We start from the raw sequence: 17,751 nt of genomic DNA on the forward strand, positions 1-17,751 counted from the left end.
TAAAAGGATATGTGGAGGATGGACACAATGGTAAAATAATATCTGGCATGTAAATATTTTAATGAAACCATTAAAATAAATAAATGCATCGGAAATTGCCTCTTGAAATAGTTTTCAGTATATTTAAGCAGACACATTTATCTGTTCTTTCATTTCTGGCTACAAGCAAAAGCGAGGAGCCACTTTTAGGCATCTATTGAAATCTTTGCTGGACAAAAACTTCATCCATGTATTGCATTTCATTCCCCCATAAAAGCATCAGTGGGACCCAAAAATGCCCAGAGGATTCTGCAATTTCCTTTCCTAGTGTGGCTCAGTGGATGAGAGCCATCAAGACCTCACTTATTGTTTGGCCTAGCCATAGAACCTGGCACATCCTCCAGGCTAGGCAGAGCTCCATCAGCACTTGCCATGTTTCCAATCACTGTGCATGAGAGCCTTGCCCTATCCAAGGGCAGAGCTTTGAACTGAAACTAGACTGGAAGTAGTTCTCAAATCACTAGCAGAGGAGCTGAAGTGGAAAGCAGCACCTAAGGCTGTTCATCTCAGCCAAAGCATCTAGTTCCTGCCTCACCCACAGCTGCCAGTATCCCAAGTCTGTTATCCTTCCTTGGCATCTGCTTTGGTGGGAGGAGGAAAAAAATCTTACCTCCTCCGAGTAAAACTCTTATAATTTTGTATCATTTTGGATCATTGCGATATTGTTGTGTTTTTTTTTTCCCCTGCACTCCTCCGAAACCTCACAATAAGACTCTCCGGGGTTCAATTAGGATTAGTGGAGGGGGAAAATAGACGGTTAAGAAAAGGAAGTTTGCAGGAAGGGGCTGAGAATCCAAAAAGATTTTTTAAAAAATGGGCAGGGGAAGGATCACCTGGTTGCAGGGGATTCCAGAAGCGGATAGATCGACTGCACCAGTTCTGCCTTTCGCCTGGCTTTTTAATTGTTCCGGTAGGTATGTGGGGGATCCCTAGGGAGGAAGTTGCTGAAAAATCCTCAGGAATGTCGAGGTCCACGTTATGGAAAGCGGGGCGCAGGCTCCCGCGGCAGAAGCCGCTAGACTCCAGATGAGCCGCTTCTCGGCTTCCCGGAGAGAGCACTGGTAGAACGGGGCTGAATTTTCAGCTTCTACCACATCTAACAGTAGAAGCAGACCCAAAGTTGCTTTTTTTTTCCTTCACCAGGCCACCGGACCTCCTTGTTTTTCTTCGAAGACGTTTCGCTTCTCACCCGAGAAGCTTCTTCAGAGAAGCGGGAACGTCTTCAAAGAAAAACAAGGAAGACCGGTGGCCTGGTTGGAAAAAAAAAAAAAGCAACTTTCGGACAACTGCGAGCTGAATGACTTGAGAACCTCCGAGGTCATCCAGCGGCAGAGCCTTCTCTTCACCCAGACAAGGCCCCTCTCAGCAGGCCCGGGGCAAGCTGGATGCAGAACGCCAAGCCAGAAGAAAAGAAAAGAAAAAAAGCCCGCAGCTTTGCGCCGACTTCAGCAAGCGAATAACTAAAAGAAGAAAAAAGCGGACCACTCGAAGGAGTTTCATCCCCTTTGGCTGACCGAACGTTCCCCCCGAAAACTACCGAGCGGTTCGCTTTCGCGTCCCTTTCTTGCCTTGCCACGATCGTTCCCGCGGGTCAAATGGATGTTGGGAGTTTGGAGAAGCCCGTGGGAACAGGATGAATGAGGGGCAACAGGGTCCTAAAACCACGAGATCCAGCATTCTGGCTATTCGGAGGCGAGCCTGTTATTTTTTACTCAACCAACTGGGGTGGGGGAGAGCCAGATCGGCCCCTGCCGAGCCCAGAGAGCGGTGGCGGGGCCTAGAGGCTGCTCCTCCGGCGCGGTGGGCTCGGGGGGTGGGGTGGGTGGGTGGGTGGGGGTGGGCAGCCATGCAGCACTCGGAGCTTGGCGGCGTCGGCGGTTGGATGCTCCGACCAAAGCGGGCCGCTCGGCGCCGGGGACCGAAGGGCCGCCGCCTGCCCCTGAGGCCACGTTAAGAGTGGCTTTTGAAAGGCGAGGTTGGGAAACGGGTACCGCAGAACCAAAACGCTTCCGCCAAATAGCCAATTCGCCGGGGAGGCGGGAAAAGAAAGGCGAAATGCGGAGCGGAGGAAATTGGCCCTCGGAATGGAGCCCCTTGCCGGCGGGGCAAAAAGGGCGCCCGAGGGCAGGCCGGACTGACGCTCTTACTGACCCAGATCGTCCTCCGCCGGCCTTTTTTTTCCTTTCAGGCCTCGGCTCTCGGGCCTGGCGGGAGCGGGGTTCAGGTCTCCTCTGGAGGGGGATGGAGGGAGAGGAAGAGGAAGAGGCGCAGAGCAAAGCCGCCTCTGCGGGGGCCCCGCGGAAGGCCTCGGAGAGCCCTTCTACGGGCAACCGGGCTGCCTCTGGCAAATGAAATCCCCTCGGCAGGCAGCGATTGGTCTCCCGACTTTTTTCGCCCTTCGGGGAGGAATTGATGCTTGCCGCCCGATCCCGCCCTTCCTTCGGGAACGTCTCCCTCCTCCTTTCCCCCCCCCCCCCCCACTCTGCCTCTCCTCTGGAGGAGGAAACTGCCACGGCGGGATCGCCTCGTCCTTAGCAGTTCTCTGGAGAAGGACTTCGACGTTCAAGTCTGCACTTTTTTAGCCGGGTCAGGGTCGTTGCACTACGGGCTTTGCAGTCCGAGGTTTATAGGGGGCTTCTTGAAAAGTCCCTGTGATAACCCTTCTCCGCACCGGGGGGGGGGTTGGGGCCAAATGTTGCCTGTAAAGGGAAAAGACTTTTCCAGGGCAGAGGAAAGGCAAGGGCGCTTAGGAGATGGGAAACCAAGCGCCGCCAGAAAGCGCGGCGCGAAAGTATCCCGCGGAGAATAGCAGCTGGGAATCGCGGCGTGCCGGCAGCGCATGGAGCAGCTGGGGTAGAGGAATCGAGTGGAGACCTCTTTGGGGGACGAGCCTCCTCGGAGAGGATTAGGGTAGCGGGCGGGGTGCTTCCCATCCCCTTCCTTTGCTTCTCTACTTCGCCGCGAAACAGTTTTTGTCGCCGCGGCACCGGAAGGCTGCTCTCTCCCCATTAGCATTTCAAAGAGTCATCCAGATGTTTATTACAGTAAAAGAGGGCGAGTGCACAAGAGAGATCTCAATTATAAATCCTTGTATTTTTAAATACGAACTGTAAGCGATTCGAGTAGGTGCCTTTGCAAAAAAATAAAAAAAAAAATTGACATGCTCGGGGAGGGAGGTTCAGTGAGAAGAAAACCAGGTCTGGAATTTTTCCCTGTCCCAAACCTGGATTTCAATCGCAGTTTCTTTGCTCCTTGCTACTCTCTCAGCCTGCTCTTCTCTTTAGAAGGTAGCGGGGAAACTTGCCCGATAAATAAATAACTGCAGAAATTTGCACTCTTTGGCACTGATCCTGACCCTCCGAGGAAAATACTCAGTGACCTTCGGTTTCTGATCCATCACTATTTCCCAGACAGTCGCTTTGAAACAAGATGTCATTGACCCCCATTAAAAATCTGTTTCTTTAAAAGTGAACTTGCGCCATCCAGGAAGCCCGCTGGAATTACCCATCAGTTCCTTGCAGTGCCTTAAACTGTCTCTGATCTCGGCTCGTTTCGGTTCTTGACCAACTTCGATTAGCGAGGTGGGTCGAATTCACGCCCCGGGAAACAGCAGCAAAAACGTGCAAATCAAAAAGAAAGAGTTCCTATTTTAGAAAAAGGTGAAAGGGTTTTCCCAATTGCCCAACTTTAAGCAGGGAGCCTTGATCTCTGCCTCAGGGTTGAACAAGCCCTAAAGCTGGTTTCCAAATTCCCCCCTTTTATTATTTCAGCGAAGGAACCGTTTTGTACCAACGACGTTCGTTTTTGATCTTAGGTAGATCTGGATTTGCCTTGGGAAGGAAGGAAGGAAGGAAGGAAGGAAGGAAGGAAGGAAGGAAGGAAGGAAGGAAGGAAGGAAGGAAGGAAGGAAGGAAGGAAGGAAGGAAGGAAGGAAGGAAGGAAGATTATGAAGAACTGCTTTTCATAATTCCTGCTCATAGGGATTAAAATTACATATTACCAACACATCGCAAAGTCCGTAATGTGATCTGGTTTGGATAGCGAGCCAAGTTTTCCCCTCTCAACTTGTCAGCTGCTTTATCCTCTTAATTGTAAATGTTTTTGTCTAGATAAATATTGGTGTGTGAACCTTTACGGTCTGTACGTACATTCTCATGTAAAGGATGAAATTCTAAACGAAATGCCTAAGAAATAAATACGATCGATTTCTGAATGGGTACCCGCGGGTTGCACTCTAAATATTTCCATTACTATTAGTTTTGCTTTGTAAAGAAAATCAGCGACTGAAAGTAATGATTAATTCATTCAAAAACCTAAGTCTCAACAATTTATTTCTTAAAATTAATAATGGGAAGATGTCTTGAATGTTGCAATTAAGCTTGTAAGCAAAATATAATCGAAGCAAAGAAGTTTCTACGTTTAGTCCATGCAGTCGAGATTTGTTGTACAGGATTACACGGGATAATCCTACCCATTCCTTGTAGCATTCGGGGAGTGTGTGTGTGGGGGGGGTGTCTTTTCCTTTTCATGGAAAAAGTGATTCAGTTCTTCTTGCCAGCTGCAGCAAAAAAAGGATGTCCAGGAAAGCCACCCAACGTGGTCCAACCTATACCAATCCCTTTCTCCTCCACGATCCAGGCCGCATTTTGCCTTGGGCTGAAGCCAGAGGCTGCCCAGCCTCTGGCAAGAGCCAATCAGAGCGCGCCTTCCAGCACGTGGAGGAGAGGGAATCAAGAGCCAAGCGGTTGCAGTGCAGTCACTACCCTGGTTCCTCGTGTCCTGGGCAGGAAGAGGGGCGAGCCTCAGCTGCTGCTTAGTGGGGGGGGGAGGGGTACCAGCCCCGGCCAAACTTCAACCCCCGCACGGCCCGGGAGAGCACAAGCAAGCCAAAGCCATGAGCAGCCAATACCAAGAGGAGAGCTGCTCCGAGAGGCCCGAATGCAAAAGTAAATCGCCAACTTTGCTCTCCTCCTATTGCATCGACAGCATCCTGGGCCGGAGGAGCCCTTGCAAGATGCGGCTGCTAGGAGCAGCTCCTAATCTGCCGCCTCAGGCCAACAGGACGGAGCCGGACAAGGCCGGGCAAGGTGAGCAGGGGTTAAGATCGCGAAGTAAAGGAGGGTGGGGTGGAAAAGAGAGGCAAACGCAGCTTCGAAGAGATGGAAGGCAGATCCCTGCCTTGCCCGCAGTCCCGGATATCGACGGATCTCTTCCACTCCAGCCTTGGCCCCAGGGACTGCGTGGGGAGGGCGCGCTTCTAAGTAGCTGGGACACAGACTCGGGCGGTCCCATGCTGAGCAGCCGGGCAGCTGAAGGCCGAATCACGTTCCAAAGTACGCCGCTCCCCGTGGGCTCCGTTGTCTCAGTCTCCCTCTCCGGTGCAAGGGGCTGAATCCCGGCAGAGTTTACGCTACTCGGGGGTGGGGGGGGGTGGGGTTGGATGCAAAACCGAGGGTCTCTTTTTTCTGCGCTCCTCGCTTTACGGGTTTGCGTGGGTGGCGTTGTAATGGCAAATATCATCCGCTGTCAAGAGTTCTGTGCGGGGTATTTTCTCCAACTTGGCAGTTCCTTTGCCCCCCCCCCCCCAGGCCTAGATTAAAAGCGAAGCCCTCTGGGTGACGGGGTGGGGCGGTTAGCACACTCCAGTTCAGTGTCCAAATCTTGAAGGAAATTTGGATGTTCCGTTCTGATTTTCTTCATGAAGGGAGAGAGGAAGAGACTGCGGCTTCTTCCAAGCCACTTTGTCTCCGGTCTGGAGTTTCAGGTTGGTTTCAAAGGCGGGTCCGTTGTCTTGCTACCTCCAAAGAAATGTGGGAATTAATTTGACAGAGCCCCATAGGTGTCAGATGCCAGCTGGAGGAGAGAGACTCCCTTTACTTGATATTTGAAGGCAATATATTTGATTTTGGAATCAAAACGAGGTTGGGAGATGTTCTCCGGCAATGCTGTTTGCTGCAGCTGCTTTCAAATATAAGCTTGGTTCTACGTTCTGTAAAGCTGCCTGAAATCCGTAAATGAACAAAACAGACTTTGTCTGTTACCACAGAAAGGGTATGGATTCTAACGGAATTCCTTTGGGCTCTTTTGACTCAACCTAGACAGCTGTGGAGGAAGATGGGCGGGTTGGGATGACTTTTTGCTGGAGGGGGCCCTCTTGCCAAGAAGCCCGTCTGTAGCTACGGAACTGACGACCCGTGCATGCATGTCTCTGTTTCTGGCAGGACCAGGCAAGGGCAGCCCGCCCGGGTTCGAGACGGGCGAGCTGCATCTGCCGCCCAAGCTGCGCCGCCTCTACGGGCCTGGTGGGGGCCGACTGCTGGCACGGGCCGAGGCAACTGCCTCGTCGTGGGACTCCCTCAAGATCAGCCAGGCGCCACAGGTCAGCATCAGTCGAAACAAGTCCTACCGGGAGAACGCGCCCTTTGCGCGAATCGCTCCTACCCTCGACGACTTGAGCAGTCCTGGAGGTGGCGGCGCCCCCGACGGCAGGTCGGGCCGAGGGGAGGAACTGCTGGAGGAGGAGGAGGAGGACGAGGAAGAGGAGGAAGAAGAGGAAGAGGAGGCCGAGGAGCTGGATGAGGAGCTGGATGAGGACGACGAACTGCTGACAGAGGCCAAAGACGCCCGACGGAGCTCGGGGCCCGCGGGTGGGACTGGCGTGGGGCCTGCGGCGATGGGGAGCGAAGGTGCCGGCGGCTCGCCCAAGGAGGAGCTGCTGCTCCCTGCCGACGAGCTGGCCGATGGCAAGGATGGCGAGGACAGTGTGTGCCTGTCGGCGGGCAGCGATTCCGAGGAGGGGTTGCTCAAGAGGAAGCAACGCCGTTACCGCACCACCTTCACCAGCTACCAGCTGGAGGAGCTCGAGAGGGCCTTCCAGAAGACCCACTACCCAGATGTCTTCACCAGGTAGGGAATGAACCGCTGAGACAAGGCTAGCCCCCCAAGCGGCTCGGGGTGGGGGGCGGGTGGGGGGCGGAAGGGGTTTCTAGGTCAGGAGGGAACGTCGAAAGAACTCTTAGGATTGAGGAAAGAGAGCTGCAGGATCGGGGAAGACGGATCGGTGGGGCAGAAAATCCTCTGGGGCGAAAGTTTTTAAAATATTTGTTTCGGTTTTTGCATGGACACGATCAGAAGGAGGAAACAGCTCGGCATAAGAAAGGGTACTGCGGGGCTGGAAAGAGGGAAGCGATTTGATAAGAAAAGGAGATGCGCGTCTTCTTGGATCTTCTTCGGGTCGTCCTCCACGCTTTCGTGCCCCGCTTTGCTTCTCCCTTCCGCTATTCCCGTACTTTGGGGAGTCACCTTTCCCCAAATTCAGCGGCCTTTACGAGTTAGCGTGCCCGGCTCTCCGCTGGACTTCAGGCGTTAAGCCAGTCTGCCAAGGACAGGTGTGGCCGAATTTTTGGCCACATCGTTGCCAAACTCCAATCTATTTTTGCCCTGATCCTCTGGCTAGTCTGTCAGGTGTCAGTTTCACAGTTTTCCGTTGAAGCTGGAAAGCTGCCCTCTCAATGGAAGTCACATACATACACATAGGAAAAGATCAAAGTATTCCGCTTTCGAAGGCTAAAAATATGGAGCGAGGCGGCAGCGTTCTTCGGCCAGAGCATTTTGGCAGAGTCTGCAAGGGCTGGCTTGCCTACTCGCAGACGGAAGTAATTTCTGGACGGGGTCTGGAAAATAGGAATTGGGGAAAAAAATAGAGGGAGGGGTGGGGGACGAGCAAGTGTTGCTATTCTCTTTCGGTGCGCCTCAACTTAGAAAGGAAACTCCGGTCAAGCTGAGAACTACCGGTCTTCTCCTGAAGCGCCAGGCGGAACTTTCGGTCCCAGCCTCCATGCAAAAAGTAAAATGGCTTCCAGAACGTTTGCATCTTGAGAGGGAAACTCTTCGCCTTTCCTTAGCTTCAGATTTGCTTCGGGGAGAGCTTCATTCATCAGAAAACAAGCAATTCTTGCCTTAGCCCTTCCGAAATGATAATTATTTAACTGATCATATTCATCAATTAAGTATTCAGCCCTCTCTTTAGGAATTCCTTCCTTCATTTTTGCAGGAGCCCAAATGCTCCCAGTCTATTGCCAACAGACAAGCAGAAGTAGGCGCTGCTAACCCAACTCAATCCCTTCCCTATAAAAGCGTTGCGGGGGGGGGGAGAGAGAGAGAGGGAGAGATACTCGTGCTGAACTGCAAAAGGCGTAGATACTTTGCCGGAGGAGCTCTTGCGTTACCAAGTTCGTAGGCAAATTTTCCTGGGTGCGAAGAAATTAATTCTCCATCTGTAAAGCCAGCAGTTTGCTCGGCCTTCTCCTTTTTTTTATCAGTTGTCTGGGATTCTTCCTCTACTTTTCTGCTCTTCTGAGGAAGAGAGGACGAGGGAGAGAGGGGTGTCTCTTTAAATTCGTTGGCCTGCCACAGCGCATATTATTTCCGCGGGAAGAGGGGCTGCGTTTGGGATATGATGGAAAGAAACCGAGGGATCCCTCGCTAAGGCGGTTCCTTCGCTAGCGTTTTATAGCCGCTTATTCTGTAACCGTCAGTCAAACTCGGCTGTGGAGCCACAATGCCCGTCTTCATCACTGATTACGCAAGCTACTTTTCTAGCCTAGCCAGGACCCAGAAAATCGCCCCATCTTTTCACTGAAAAAGGGTCAGAGGAGCACACCAGCAAGCAGCCTGATTCCGGTGCCAAAATCGATTGGGGCGTGTGTGTGTGTGTGTGTGTGTGTGTGTGTGTGTGTGAGAGAGAGAGAGAGATGTCGTTTTTTCCACTGCCCCGGTCGGCACGTCAGTGCACAAACGAGCCGGGTTCTTTAAATCGTTCCTACCGATCGGTCCGGAGGCTTCCTTTTTGGCAACCCGAAGGCGCTGGCTATTTTTTTTTTCTTCTCGAGCCCGGCCAGACTCCTACTTTGGCCGGCACTGTGCTTTTCTTCCGAGCGGAGGGAGAGCCAATTATCCCGGGAGTCGTCCGGATTCGAAATAAACAGATTGTGAGCAGTTTCCTAACATCCTAATGGTTTCCGATTTGCTTTAATTGTTGCAATAATCACCCCAATGAAGGGCTCGTGTTGCAGCTCAATGGATCTCCCCTTGTGCTGCAGCGTGGTATTTGGAGGTGGGAGCCTTCGTCAAAGGCCTTGGCTGGAGATGCCGGAGGGGAGGTGGGCTTGGCTCCTCCTGGGGAACGCAGCCCTCATTCGCACCTTCTTTCTCTGTGGAGAAAAGGGGAATGGTAAGAAAGTATATTGAGCTTGGGGGAAAGCAACAGGTAAAGCTTGTCTGGGCCGTTTGATAGCAGCCAGCGAACATGAGGCTTAGGGTAAAGTATTTCCTCCTTTGACCCAGGAACGGAGAAGGAGGATAGGCCAGGGAAACCTCAAAATGTGGGATATCCCACCACCGCCAAAAGACTTCAAGGCAAAAAGCAGGGGGCTAGCCTGAGGTGGAGCTGGGCAGATGGGGTTCGCTTTGATCTGAGCAAGGGAGGAGGAGGAGGAGGAGGAGAGGGCAGAATTGAACCTTGGCCTTATGCAGTTTCTACCTCACTCTCACCCACTGGGTCTACCTGCTCCCAGGTTTTCACATGAGCACCTGTCTTGTACTTCTTTCCCTCCCAGGGAAGAGCTGGCGATGCGCCTGGATCTGACTGAAGCCAGAGTGCAGGTGAGTGTGTGTGGGGGGGGGGGGGGTTGGAAATTGAAGAACCTGGTATCAGTTGGGCAAGCCAGGCATGTTGGTGCAAGAGCAAAGGGGAATCAGGAGAGAACAGGGGGTTCCCTTCTCAACCCCCACCCCAATCTCTGAGAGCCAACTACTGTTCCTGGTTTCCTTTTGGGCTTGAGCATGCCATTTTATTCAAGTAGGTTGCGGGGGGGGGGGGGGAAGAGTTGCCCCTGCAACAGTGCAGAAGGCCAACCATACCCCCAACAGATGGCTTGGCCTTTGGGCTCAGCGCTGAGCAAATCACTTTACACAGAAAGCCAAGTGCAGCAAAAGCATCATAAATTCCATATGGCTCATTTAATACACAACAGCTTCTCGCATTAGAGGAGTAATGAAGAGCCCAGTTCCCTCCTCTCTGTTGACACATTTCTCTATTGTCAAACAGAGATGTGACAGCAACTCAGGATTTTCAGCTCAGGGGAATGAGTCGTGGGAAAGTTAAATAACTAAAAAAGAGAGTGAACAAGAGCCTGAGACACCCCCCCCACCCTTCCCCTCACCACCATCTTTCTTTCTCACCCTCCCCTTCGTTCCCATTCATGGGAGATGATGTAATTAAGGAGAATATGAATTATTAGAATCCCTTGGTTTACCTTTGGGTATACCCAGACTTATTAATTCAATAAGAGGCAGAATTTCCGGGGAAGGGGGACATATTGCTAATTGAGTTGGAAACAGGAAAGGCTACTGGGGGATGCCAAATTTTTCATTGCCTTAATGTTCAGTTCCTGGGCTGGCTGTCGTAGGGCTATACAGAGGGCCTTCTTGGAGGTGATCAGAGCAAATCTGGAGCTATGCAAGGAAGTCACAATTTTTGCCAGTTATAATGTTTTCCTTCTTTCTCTCTCTTTCCCAAATTCTTTCCATTTGGTGGAGGTGGAATCAAACTTCTTAGAGAGCAAATTCTCATCTGTTCCTTTCACTGTTGTAATTGTTAATGCGATGGTGCTACTTAAGCTCTGTTACTTTAAAGCAGGAGAAAAGATGCCAATGGCTGATATAAAGTAACATTAGTTACTTTATGGAAATTCATTCACCCAAGTTTTGCTTAAAAAAAACACGTAGGAATGACAAAGCTTTCTCTTTTGCTCTTTCTCAGAAAAGAACTAGACTAGAGGAAGGGCAGACCTGCAGAGATTGTTAATGAAGCTACAGATGAATAGCTGCAAAAGATTATTTACTATTATTAATTCTCTCAAGTATCAGAGTCTTTAACATATTTAACCTGCCACCTAAGTTACCAAAAGCATTCAAGAATTTGCCAAATCTTTGGCACTGAGAAAGGGAAGGATAGAGAAAGTTACATGTAATGTTTTAAAGACATCAGGAAACAATAGATATTGCTTATTGAACATTGTAGCATATATTTTAGTAGTATATACTTCCCATTCACTATCCCCAGTCATTGGCAATGCTACCAGAGGATGGATGGGAATGCAGATCTAGATCAGATCAGGCAGAAAAAGACTACATCAGACAAACTCCTCCAATAGAGAACTAGTAACAATGAGCCTATTTCTACTAAGAGAAATGTATTTTAAAAAGTCATTCCCGATGGATCAGTCTGCTTTAAAGGGACAGCTAAAGGATAGATATTAGCAAAACATAAATGAACAGGATAATTTATTGCTTACATATCTCCAAGAGTTTCCTTGATACATGGAAGACGGGGACGGGGTATGTCTTCCAGTCAGGGCTAACAGTCTAAATCCTCCCAAAAAGGTAAAAAGAATTGTTGCATTAATGATATCATCAAAAGTAGTTCTGTCCAGTTGGATTTTTACTTTTGAATAGGAAAACTTGAGAATAAGTCAGAGTACATCTCCATCTGTTAAAATCTTTAATTTAGTTGTCTGCACCACTGATTTCACAGGAAACCGTGAAAAATCTGCTCAATATCTCTTAAATTTAGCTGACTTTCTACCGCTGTGAGTCTTTGTTTTGGATTTATGGAGAGTGAAAGAGCTTTTGATCCATTCAGCCCTGCAGCCTTGGCGTACTTTCTCTTGATAGATAAGAGGACCAATTTGCTTTGCTTCCTTCTAGAGAGCAGATGAGAGACCCGCATAATCTATTAGACAGATTTCACAACTGCTTCCAGGAGACGGAGGCGTCTTTCTTTTTGCCTCTGCCGGAAAAGTAGAAACACGCTAGATTACTTGGGTGGCGGGTGATGAAACCACCCAGGCAAGCTTTGCGGCTGAATCCCCTCTTCCCCCTGCTGGACGACGGGTCTGGCGAGGTTAGGAGCCGGTCTCTTGTCGGCTCTCCTCCGCAACGGCTCAGGGCGGCCCGGAGGCGGGTGGTCGGGCTTCGGAAGATCGTTTGCTGGCCGCCGAGGAACAGGAGGGGAAAGGGCCGCGCTTACTAATCGCCTTGCCCTTGTTTTCTTTTGGCTTCCAGGTCTGGTTCCAGAACCGGAGAGCCAAATGGCGGAAGAGGGAAAAGGCCGGCGCTCAGAGCCACCCACCCGGCCTGCCTTTCCCTGGCCCGCTGTCGGCATCTCATCCGCTCAGTCCCTACCTTGATGCTAGTCCTTTCCCTCCTCACCACCCAGCTCTCGACTCCGCCTGGACGGCCGCCGCCGCCGCCGCCGCTGCCGCCGCCGCCTTTCCCAGCCTCCCGCCTCCACCTCCGGGCTCTGCAGCCTTGCCCCCCAGCAGCACCCCGCTAGGCCTCAGCACTTTCCTGGGAGCGGCTGTATTTCGGCACCCGGCCTTCATCAGCCCAGCTTTTGGCAGGTAAACTCCCCGCCCCGCCCCTGGTGCCTTCTCCCCCCCCCCCAACAGGTCAGCGGCGGGCCACAGAAGAGGTGCTGAACTTGTCCTGCGGCACAATGTTAAAGTGTGGGGGGGGGGGAAAGAGAGAGAGAGAAGTTCCTCGGAGTACGCATGTGCCAGATCCAGAAGCACCCTTTTCTGAAGTCAAAGGGGCGGAGCTAGGAGCAAGTTGGATCTTGGGGAAGATGGTGGAACCCTTTCGCCTAAGGCAGGGGTAGGCAACCTTGGCTCTTTTATGACTCGGGGACTTCCAACTCCCAGAATTCCTGAGCCAGCCATGAGCCATAAAAGAAGTCCACGAGTAGTCATAAAAGAGCCAAGGTTGCCTACCCCTGGTCTAAGGATTTGGAACACGGACATTTTAAAAAAAAATAAATCCAAGAATTCTCATTGCCAAGATTACATCCGTGAAAGTTGAGGGGGGGGGCAATAGATGTACTCTTTTCAACCTCCCAGATTTGCCGCCCAGCCCTGGCTGCGAATACTTAGAAATTAAGTTCTCTGTAACCAATGTAGGCTTGGCTGCGGTAAGAATGGTGGTCCAACCTGTTCACCTCAAGTAGCTAAAGAATTCCATTTGGGAGGCTGTACGAGTTCAGTCTCTTCGGGGAGGATTGCACATTTCAGGAGTTCCCCGCCTAGACACTCCTGTTTTTAAAATTATGGATTTGAAGAAAAAAAATTGTGGGAATCACGTCTCATTTTCTATATTCTAATTGGACAGAGCAATTTATGAAAGCTTTGGCAAGTGCGTTTCGACGATTTAAATATATCTGTTAGAAGTTGAGTATCCCCCTCCCCCAATGATCTGGGAGTTGGTAATTATTTCCCTATAATAAGAATATATTTTACTTCAAATGTTTACGGAAAGAATTGCAATATACATTGACCAAAAGTGGGGAGAGGGAAATCATAGGTGGGCCATAGGTAATTAAACTCAGTGCAACGGAAAACTCAATGTGTTCGAGAGAGGCGGCCAAGTTCCCCAGCTTGGACGGCAGTCATCTGAATAGAAAAATGCAAATCAGGCAGGGGGAGGGAGGGAGGGGGAGGGGAGATACTGTAGTTGCATTTCCTTAGATAAATTCAAACAATGAAATAAAAAGCCTGTAGCTAATTAAATAGACAACGAGACAGTGCCGGGTTTATTAAAACTGGAAAGATGAAAATACAAGGGAAATATTAACAGGAGAACAAAAGAAAAATATATTCACTGGGGTACGACGCCACTTAAAACAAAATTATCTCTTGCAGGAGGAATGGAAATCCAAGTTAAATTAAGATTTTAAGGGGCGGGGAATGTCTACCAATGAAAACGAAAATGTTTCTGCTTCCCCTCCTCAAGTAGAGTGTGACTCGATTTCCCAAACGTTACTGGGTTGCTACGCCCCCTGCCGATCACGCTGTTCCTGCGCTTTAATGCTTTTCTTTAAACCCTTTTAAGTAGCCTGGTGTCGCAGCTCGCTCCCTCTCGCCAAAAACATTGAAAACTCGCTGAACAGACTTTAATGGGCCGCCCTGCAACTGAAGGAGCAGGGTGGGTGCAGGGAGAGAAAAACTCTCATCCTCTTGAGCGAGATTGCCCTTTGCTCTTAAACAAGCAACGTTTTTAGGAGGCGCGCAAGGCGGTTTGAAGCGGCTTCGGTGTTTATCTACTACATCTTATCAGATTCCCCAGAGCTGCGGGTCCTAAAACTGCCAGTATTTCCAACTACGAGGTTCCCAGTTGAGGAAGATTGATATTGCAGGTCTACTCCCTCCCCGTATCCCGCAATTGCTCTCGGCCCTCCCCTTTTTTTTTTGCAAACGAAAGGCTACAGAAGTCTAGCCTAGTCAAGGCCAGGACGGTCATTCTGAGTTGAACTATATAAAGCCTCTCACTGAGCACGGCGGGTGGGTGGGTTGGGGACAGAGAAGCCACTCCACAAAAGGAAACTAGGCGCTAGCTCCGGCAGCCCATCCCAGAGCCTAGCCAGTTTGGATCTTAGTTGGTCCCTCCCGTTGCCTTCCGGGCCCGCAGTTCAATTCCTCGCCGCGCTGATGTCAGTAATCACCTCCTTGGTTAATGGAGAGCCCGTGTCTCTCGACGTGCCGGTCAAAGAGGGTCAGCTAAACAGCGCCAGGAGAAGCGCGGGCGAAAAAAGGAGCAGAGAAAGCATGTCGCAGATTGTGTCATTGCTAGGGGTTGCCGGAGCGTAATTGGAGTTCCGCTGTGAGGCAATCCGCTAGAACGGCACTCCCCGCTGGGGAGGGGGATCTGCGCGGCAGCGAAGCCGAGAGGCGGGCGCCGCTTTGGGCATTCGGGCGCCGGGAAGTTTCTCCTAAGACGGGAGGGGGGAGCCGCAGACCGACACCCGGAACCGAGAGGGCGAGCGCAGGTTCGGCAGAGCCGCTAAGGACTCTCGAAAGCCACCCTAGCGGTAGGTTGGAGGGAACGGGCGAGAAGTGGCGAGGCAGCCGACGCCTGTCTCCTTGCCTGGCCTCGCTCTCCTTGCAAGCCAGTTTCGACCGATTGCTAGTTTCTGGAAGCGAGCTACTGTCATCAGCACACGGGCGATCCACCAGCCAATAAACGCGACTCTGCCTGCCTGCCTGCCACGGGGTTTTCAATCTTCCTCTTTCTTGAGCCCCCTGCCACAACTTTCGGGTTCAGACGGGCCCGCGAAAGATGTCCCGTCAGAAGCGTGCAGGCAGGAGAGGCGCCCTAAAGTAGGGAAAATGCGGAATTCAGTCCCAGGTGCCCGGAGGAGGCGAGAAAGCGGACGCAAAGAGAGACTTCCTCGCTCTCTTGCGATTTCCTAGTCAGGCTCCTCCAGGTCGCGGTGGGCAAGCCGTCGCCTTCCCGACTTTCGGAGCTCTGAAAAGCGGTCCGTCCTGCAAAGCGAATTAAACTTGAACCCGAAACGGCAGCCCCCCAACTCTCGCCTCCGTGTAAAAAGCAACTGCGGGAGTTTCGGCTGCCTTAAAGACTGACTGTCCCGCGTCTCCTTTGCTTGCAGGCTCTTTTCCACCATGGCCCCGCTGACTAGCGCTTCCACCGCGGCTGCCCTGCTGCGACAGCCAGCCCCTGCCGTGGACAACGCCGTGCAATCGAGCGGCCTCTCTGACCCGGCTTCCGCGGCAGCGGACCGGCGCGCCTCCAGCATTGCGGCGCTGCGCCTGAAAGCCAAGGAGCACGCGGCGCAGCTCACGCAACTCAACATCCTCCCCGGGAACAGCGCGGGCAAAGAGGTGTGCTAAGCCGCTCCCGGGGGACTTGCTTGGGCGAATCGGCCGAGGCAGGAATCCAAGACCAAAACGGGAGGGAAGCCAGCGGACACACGCTTTCCGGAGGGGGAACAGGCGGCGGGGAGGCGCCCGCTTCTGCGGCTTCCCTTGGGCCAATCCGCAGGAGCCCATCCGTCCTCGGCCGGCAGTTTTGTGTTTTTTTTTTCCTTGCTACATCGGCGACTTGGTCAGCAAAGCACCTGCCCGAGTTGCGGGAGGCTGGAGAGATGACCGGGAGGTCGGTGAGGTTGCTAAGGAAATGAAGGGCCGCGGAGGCCAGGCTGGGCTCTTCGCCCTGGGCTGTTCTTTACACCGGCCCAGGAAAGGACCGACAACCGCAGGTGCTTGCTGACAGGGCCAAGGCTGGGGTCAAAGCCAAGTAGAGCACTTGGGGAGGGGCGGGTTCACCGATCACATCAACCAAGGGTTTTATAGCAAACCAAAGGGAAATATAACGTTAGCATATGGACTGTTTAAAAGTCACTATACTGTGATGCTCGATACTGTACATACCATTGTTATTAAAAAAAATACGAAAAAAAAAGTTCAGAGCTTTGTATATTTGGAAATGTTATATAATAATTGCACTCGGTGTAGTGTTTGTACAAGTTTGTCATTTCTGTAGATTTCTGTGTTGTAGATATTACGGGGGCCCTAGACAAATATTTATGTGCAAACTCTTTTAACTTATTAATTGTAGAGTTTCCCAAAAACCCGAGAGAGAGAATGCCAACAAGCCAGAGAAAGGCCACCGGAAACGTACGTTTGTGTAATGTTGTTATTGCTCTCACTTTTCCTTGCGATCAAGTGGGAAAGTGTTACCCATAGAAAATAAATATATCTCTCTATATCCGCACGTTTATCAATAATTCAAAAAGCTACCTGGAGGTTCAATGTCATGACAAACAACCATGCTAATAACAGGGAGGGGGTTGTATGAGCAGATGGGAAGGATTTGACTCCTTTAAAGAATGTGGGGGAAAAGAAGGACTTTTCATAAATGTTCGGGCTGATAAATAGAAAAAGGCTTTGCCAAAGTTTCCGACAAAATTCCTCAGATTTGGCTTTGGTTAGTGTAGAATCCCCACCCACCTTCCAAATGGTTGGCTGGGAATTCTGAAAATTGTAGTCACAGAATAACTGGAAGATACAGAAGAAGGAAAGTAGGTCCTGAACTATGGAGTGACTGTAAAAGGATGTGGCCCAATCCTGCTCATGTCTGCTCAAAGGAAAGTCCCACTGAGATTTTTGGAAAGTGGGTGTAAGATCCGAGGCCTAGGCGGGATCCTTAAAATAGTTAACGTCAATAGGAGTGGCTTAGAGAGCAGTCTCAAGTGTACTTAACTGGGGAATAAAACCAACCCAGCACAGTAAGAATTATTCCCAAATCAACATCATGGCTATTTTAACAAGGAACATTTACTCCAACCTTTTCAATGGGCGCATTTTTCTTCCGCTTTAAATGTGAGCAAATATGGTATGTACGGGCCTTCTTCCCCCCCCCCCCAAAAAAAATCCCCTTTCTTTCTTTCCTTCGGCCGAAAATGGCTGTCCTCACAAGGGTGACTTTGGGGGAGGAATCTGGAAGGCTTCTGCTTAGCGGCCTCCGAGCGGGCTTGTAGATCAGGGTTAGGCCAGCCGTGCACCAGCCCGCAACTGTGGGGAATGGGGGAGTGGAAGGTGTCTTGGAGCCCGCTCGGAGCCCTGACACACCCGCCTGCAGGCTATGAAACCGAGGGACTGTCAGAGGCTGCTGGGCTTCGTGACCGTCTCTCCCGCCTGGAAATTTGGCGGGACTTTTCAGGGCCCAGTGCCGAGAAACGAAAGCGAGGCTTGCCACACACCGGGGTTTTTCTTTCCTTAATCCCAGAGGCGGGAAGAAAGATGGCGCTATTCTGCCCCGGTGACAAGAGCGGCAGATGCTGCTTGTGACACCTCCTCT

At 51.2% G+C, this 17,751-nt stretch overlaps 1 protein-coding gene across 1 annotated transcript; it reads left to right on the forward strand.

The window, feature by feature from the left end:
• Nucleotides 1-4,933: 4,933 nt before the first annotated feature.
• On the forward strand, nucleotides 4,934-15,782 carry ARX (aristaless related homeobox; the record flags this gene model as incomplete). The annotated part of the gene is made up of 5 exons (XM_083361744.1): nucleotides 4,934-5,126; nucleotides 6,261-6,945; nucleotides 9,657-9,702; nucleotides 12,166-12,503; nucleotides 15,542-15,782. 5 exons carry the CDS (start codon nucleotides 4,934-4,936, stop codon nucleotides 15,780-15,782), a joined length of 1,503 nt encoding a protein of 500 aa, XP_083217870.1.
• Between the last annotated feature and the right edge of the window lie 1,969 nt (nucleotides 15,783-17,751).

The sequence above is a fragment of the Vipera ursinii genome (genome assembly GCF_947247035.1).
Source record: "Vipera ursinii genome assembly, chromosome: 4".
In the NCBI taxonomy this organism is placed as follows: domain Eukaryota; kingdom Metazoa; phylum Chordata; class Lepidosauria; order Squamata; family Viperidae; genus Vipera; species Vipera ursinii.